The sequence below is a fragment of the Heliconius melpomene genome, chromosome 9 (genome assembly GCF_056956725.1).
Source record: "Heliconius melpomene rosina isolate 202511_hmr_F chromosome 9, ASM5695672v1, whole genome shotgun sequence".
In the NCBI taxonomy this organism is placed as follows: Eukaryota; Metazoa; Arthropoda; class Insecta; order Lepidoptera; family Nymphalidae; genus Heliconius; species Heliconius melpomene.
In genome coordinates, this window is record NC_140397.1 from 4,150,135 (window position 1) to 4,156,723 (window position 6,589).

Here is a 6,589-nt window from a genome sequence, read left to right on the forward strand (position 1 = left end):
ATCCTATAGGATTGCGTTTTTAAATTTTAAGCTACGGAACCCTAAAATCAAAACCCTGGAGGCATTGCGTGTTGAGTGGCAGAATTCAACGCCGCGCTATGCTTCTTTAAGCTTATAGTTATATTAAAAACTATCCAAAATCTGTACATAAATCATAGCCTGTGTATTATTTGGATGTAAGAGCTATAATACTGAAATGTTTCCTCTAAATTTGTAGTTGTTTTTTCTTGAAAGTGGAACAAACATTCCTCACAAACTTTCACATTTATCATGTCTTTACATATAATAATATAGTCATAACTCTCCTATTTAGCTTCCTCATAAAATGGTGAGGTTTTAGAGACAATTGTGGTACATGCGACTGAGACAGCATAGGCTGTGAACATAAGCATGACGGTTTGATCCAGATTAAAGGTTTTTGTTTTAAATTTCCTTGCTCTGGTAGAGTTTTTTGGCACTAGGTTCTCTTTGTTTACACTGTTTTTCAGCCTAAAATATATAAACAAAGAGCCACTAGCAATGAGGATGTAAAATCCTGGGTAACATTATATATAGTATATAATTATAGTATATAAACTAAGAACTGAGTTTATGGAATAAAAACACTTAATAATTATAAAAGTATATATTTATTTATGTCATATATACCATTTATTTATGAGCTAATAAATGTCTTGTGGTGGTGGCCGGCCAAACAATAAAGTCCAAGAAACAGGTTGTTTTAACTGTGTAAGTAAATCCTCTTCATCTTTAAAAATAGGGATGATATTTGTTAGGCATTTTACCATATCATATGCATCGGGTATATTGTCTCCTTCTGAACAATACTTATATAATATTAAACAAGGAAGATTCTTCTCTACAGAAATTTTATATAATAAAGAAGCAAAACCTCCTCCAAAAATTTGTACTTCACCATTATCACTGTCATGTTTCACTAAATTTGCAGCCTTTATGTTATTCACATAAACATTTTCTTCATTTGTCATATAACGAAAAGGGGAACTCAGAATGTGCTTTTTTTCATGAGCAAAACTACTGGTTAAAATAATGATGTCCTTGATTTTCTTCTCAATAAACGTTGATACAACTTCTCCTAGAAAAGTTTTAGCATATTTAAATACTAACGGTGATCTAATTTGCAAGACACATATTTTCTTGGCTTCACACTTATATATTTCACAAGACATCGAAAGGTTAGATGATTTCAAATTATAGGGATCATATCCTATAACTGGAATTTGTGCTGGGCTGTACACAGACCCTACGTTTAACATATTTAAAGAAGAAATAAGCAAATCACATGCCAATTGTCCGACATTGCCCACAGCGACACTTGGAATTAATAATGTATAATCATTAAAAGAACTTTCATCCTTGAATTTCCATATACAACCTGTATCCATTTTGTAAATAAATTTATACCAGATACTTTAATGATAACTTTGTATACAAAATAAATTTCAAATATTTACAGTCATGGTTTATTTGAATGACATTATTATTTTGATATTTGACATAACAATTCATAGTTTGCCAGTAGTCGAGTAAAATTTACAATTTTGAATTGAGTTAAAAGAAATTACAAGAACAAGAAATTTATTATTTAATATTTTAATTTCTGTTTTGTTCTGTTCTGTTATTTTTTTTATGGCATTCCAAGCGTGCCAGATATTTAAATTTCTCCGCTCTTGTGTGGAGACACAGCGCGGTGTTGAGATCTATCACTCAACATACAGCCTCTGGGATTTACTGGAAAATGAAAAACGAAGTGTCCTATTAGAAGACACAAGATCCCCTCTGTCTTCCTTGCTATGTCAATACAACATGAAGCTAAAAAAATGTGTTATTATACTCGTTACGTATTATAAGGTGCAAAAATATAAATCATCTCTATTTAGACCGTAAGTTGGGTCAATAGATTCATTATATGGGGTGAATAGAAAATGTTACAGTTGCTATTGCTTCAATATGCCAGAGAAAAAAACCTAATTTAAAATCTTAAAGTATTTCTATTGACCATAGTTTTTATTTACTTTATAATTTAACTACTATCACTACAGATATTTTAAAATTTTGCAATCAAATAAATACTCTATTATTAAATGACAAATAATAAACTGAATGACACTGACGTTTCTTTCTTTCCGGTTCCAGTCAATTGCGGTGGCGTTTAATACATTAATTATTATTTCAATCAATTATTTTTAAGTAAATTCGGAAATCAAGAAATTATAGCGTTCAACTGATTATGAATGAGAAACAAAGTGTTGATCCACAGATAGAAGATTTCATTCGTACAGAAACTCAAAAGCAACGATTTCAGGTAAACAACAATGATAAAAATATGATTACATATTTTATTCAACCACAATTAAGGATTTTCCTCCTTTGATACAGTTACAGGAGGTTAATTTATTTCTTATTCTATGTTTTATTTTATACTTTTATTTAATTGTTTACACTGACCTTTGCCCTTACTTTGATATTACTTTATTTATATATTCCACCACTTAACATTTTGGTTAAAATTATTTCAGGTTCTTGTTCACGGATTAACGGACACCTGTTGGGATTCTTGCATGGGAAGACCATCCATCCGTTTAGACTCAAAAACGGAAGTATGCATTATGAACTGTGTTGAAAGGTTTATTGATGCAACAACTTTTATAACAAAAAGACTAATGAGTACAACTAAATACCGATCTGAGACACCTCTTGGATTCCAATAATAAAAAAAAATTAATTAACAAAAAATAAAAATGCTATCAAGTATTAAAAATTTCCTTACACGCCATAAGAAGAAATTCTTAGTAACTGGTGCATTATTTGGTTCTCTATATTTCCTTATGAGCTACGCTCAGAAAAGACTTAGAGAATGGCAAGAAAAAGAAGCCAAAAAGTTCTTTGAAATGACTCGTAAAAAACAACACTTTGAAAGTACTGAGAGAACTTGCAATCAAACAATACTATCGCTATCTAAAATTGTTTCAGAAGGAATTTTAGGTATTCTTGATACAGAAAAAATCATACAAAAACTACAGAATAATCCTGACAGTAAACTTGTTTTATGGGAACAGATGAAAATTATTATTTTTACTAGGCTTTGTGTCTTAGTATATGCACTCTCTATACTTAATGTCACTTTGAGAGTGCAATTGAATGTTATTGGAGGATACCTATATAGGGATTCTGTGCATGAGGAGGAACCACTCATTGACAGTGAATTGCAAGCAAAATATTTATCCTTGTGCCACCATTTTGTAGGATCTGGAGTTGAAGACTTAGTAAAGCAAATAGAAAAAGCTGTAAAAAGAGTAGTAGAGCCTATATCATTAAAGAAGAAAATTACTTTGCAAGAAGTTGAACAAATATTTTGGTCTATACAAACAATTTTATGCACAGATACAAGTGATGGAGATCCAGTAAAGAAAATGGTACACTATTTGGTTGATCATACAGAAATAAATGAGGCTAGATTTGAAACTATTGTAAAAGAAACAATGGATATATTAGAAAGTGATGAAGTAACTTCAGTAGCTATGTCTACAGTCAGCAGGAGCTTCTCCTCAATTGTGGATGAAATTGCTAATTTATTTGCAGCAAAATGGGTTCCAACAAAGAAAAATCATTTGGAAGTCTTAGAGGACCATATTGTAACAAATGGTGCTTTAAAATTGGGAAATGACTTTGTTGATGTAAACAAGGTGGAAATACATTTTGTCAAGTTACTGCCAGTTGTGAATGAACTTATAACAAAAAATACTTGCAAGGGCAATACCAACATTCCAGATCTATTAACTCAACAACTCACTCTGAATGAAAAGCTTAAGGTACTAGGTGCAAACATCTATGAAGTATTTAGCAATTTATAGATGTTAAATTAGTAGTAAAATAATGAATAGTTATAAAAAAAAGACTTTGTGTATAATTTGAAACCATACATTTGTTATGTTACTTTGGACTTCATATTGGACATAACAATAAATTGTTTAAGACTGTATTTCATATGGAAATAATTTAAATTGTGGGATGGTTTTTATTGTGAATGGGGGACACATTTGGGGCTTATAATAAAAGTGGTTAAAATATGTATTTAAAGATTTTTGTCTTATCCTAAGTTTATTATAGGCACCTTTTTTTGCCATGTTGTAAATGGCTTTATGAAATTTAGTATATTTTTACAAATAGGTTTATTATATATTACACTATGATATACAGTGGGTAAAAAAAGTATTTGCACACCAATTTTTTTTAAATTTACACCTACAAAAACAGAATGATTTCAATTAATTATTGTATTTAATAGCTTAATCTATATATATTTGGAATCGATTATTAAAAATTCTTAGAAATTAGAAGTAAAAAAATGAGATGGTAAAAAGACCTTTTCTTAAAGTCAAATAAGTATTTGCTGATGATATCGTCTTGTTCTCGTCATCCGCGTCAGAGATGCAAACTATGCTTAAAGACCTAAGCAAAGCCAGCCTTGAGGTTGGACTAAAAAGAATATGGCAAAGACCAAGCTGATGACCAACAGCATACAGCAAAAGGTGACCGTAGGTTCAGAAGAGATGCAGTATGTCCAAGAATATATCTACCTGGGTCAAATAGTGTCCTTTCAGTGCCGACAAGACAAAGAAGTCGAAAGACGAATACAAAATGCCTGGAGGAGCTATTGGTCTATGGGTGACCTTATGAAAGGAGATCTTCCTCTGCGACATAAAAGACGACTAATGGACATGTGCATCCTTCCAGTACTCACCTATGGTGCCCAGACTTGGTCTTTGACAAACTCACAGAAGTCCGCCCTCAAGGTTTGCCAACGTGCGATGGAGCGCAGTATCTTAGGTGTCAAATTAATGGATAAAATCCGAAACACCCAACTGCGCTCTCGCACAAAAATCGCTGACGTGGGCATGAAAGCCGCTATGCTGAAATGGGACTGGGCCGGACACGTCTGCCGCTTGCCTGAAGAGTCTTGGGCGAAATCTTCTACCAGGTGGATCCCAAGCTCTAAAAGGAGAATTGGCAGACCAAAACGGAGATGGCGGGACGAGCTGGACCATTACAAACCTGATTGGTACTCAATAGCGAAAAATAGACCAGAATGGAAGAAGTGGAGAGAGGCCTTTGCCCAACAATGGGATGGTGCAGGCTAGTTAAAAAAAAAAAAAGTATTTGCACACCAACCATTCTCTTGATACAATGTTATTCCCGCGACATTTTGTCACTTTAGGTAAAATATGAACATCGCTTGTATACATGTGAACATCGGGAAACGTATCCTACTATGGAGAGCTTTATTTAGTGTTCAGAAAAAATCTTGGAAGCCAACATGCCGAAAGAATTTGAACTGTCGTTATCGACGCGTGAAGAAATTATTTTACTCCGTAATGAAGGTTGAAGTTATCGCCAAATCGGGTCAAATTTAAAGTTAAATTACTCGACTGTGTAGTAAATTATAAAAAACCGAGAAGAAATGGATAGTGTTGAAAATAAGGAAAGGTCCGTTCTTCCGAAGAAGCTCAGTACGAGAGAAAGGCGACAAATTTTAAAATCTGTACAAAATAAACCATTTACAAGTGTTCAAAGCTTAGCAAATGACATCGCGTCAAGTTCAGGTAAGGTTGTCTGTGCCCAAACTGTAAGAAACGTACTGGATAATGGTGGTCTTCTCAGCAGAGCAGCGAGGAAAAATTCTTTCATAAGTGAGGCCAATATAGCAAAAAGACTAACTTTCGCGAAAGAATACGTAAATATGCGTTTAGAATTTTGCAATAATTTTATTTTTTTCTGATGGAAGCAAATTTTATCTTTTTGGATCGGACAGACAAAGATTTGTGTGGTCCAAGCCAAATACTGAACTGCAGGCGAAACATGTGCATAGTACAGTCAAACACGGCGGTGGTTGTGATGGTTTGAGGCTGCATGACAGCAAATGGTGTATGAAACTTTGCTTTTATCGAAGGAATAATGAAAGCTGTAGATTACGTAAGTTAAGTGTAGCGCGATATTTTATCTTGCAGCGCATTCAAATTTGGCGTAAGTATGTGAGACAAACTACTTTCAGTAGGACAACGATCCTAAGTATACAGCTATGAAATAAATAAGGAATGGGTGTTGTATAATGCCCGTAGAATGCTGAAAACTCCGCCACAAACGCCAGACATCAACCCAATTGAAAATTTATGGCATCTGCTGGATTAAAATGTGAGGAAAATGACATTATTAAATAAAAAATATGTGAAGCGTGCTTTGGTGGAGAAATGGGCTAAAATCTCGATTTAAACAACGTCCAAATTATTGAAATCGATGCCAGGGAGATTGCAAGCCATCATTGATGCTAATGGAATGCACACAAAATATTAAGTGTCTTTTCTTTCATTTATTATTGATTTTTTTTACGAAATACGTACAACACGTATGGTGTGCAAATATTTATTATTATTTGATTTTAAAATATGTGTTTATACCGTCTCATTTTTTCATTTCTATTTTCTAAGAAATTTTATTAACCAATTCTAAAAATATATAGAATAAGCTATTAAATACAATAATTAACTAAAATCATTCTGTTTTTTTGTAG

The 6,589-nt window shown here is 32.8% G+C and overlaps 2 protein-coding genes across 2 annotated transcripts; one reads left to right on the forward strand and one right to left on the reverse strand.

Annotated features, from left to right (window-relative positions):
* Positions 1-610: 610 nt before the first annotated feature.
* On the reverse strand, positions 611-1,526 carry LOC146536248 (proteasome assembly chaperone 2). The gene has a single exon (XM_085190413.1). It carries the CDS (start codon positions 1,404-1,406, stop codon positions 663-665), a length of 744 nt encoding a protein of 247 aa, XP_085046539.1. The 5' UTR covers positions 1,407-1,526; the 3' UTR covers positions 611-662.
* A 595-nt stretch (positions 1,527-2,121) lies between these two features.
* Pex3 (peroxisomal biogenesis factor 3) lies at positions 2,122-4,095 on the forward strand. Its single transcript, XM_085189769.1, has 2 exons — positions 2,122-2,326; positions 2,541-4,095. Exon 2 carries the CDS (start codon positions 2,763-2,765, stop codon positions 3,873-3,875), a length of 1,113 nt encoding a protein of 370 aa, XP_085045895.1. The 5' UTR covers positions 2,122-2,326; positions 2,541-2,762; the 3' UTR covers positions 3,876-4,095.
* The last annotated feature ends 2,494 nt before the right edge of the window (positions 4,096-6,589 follow it).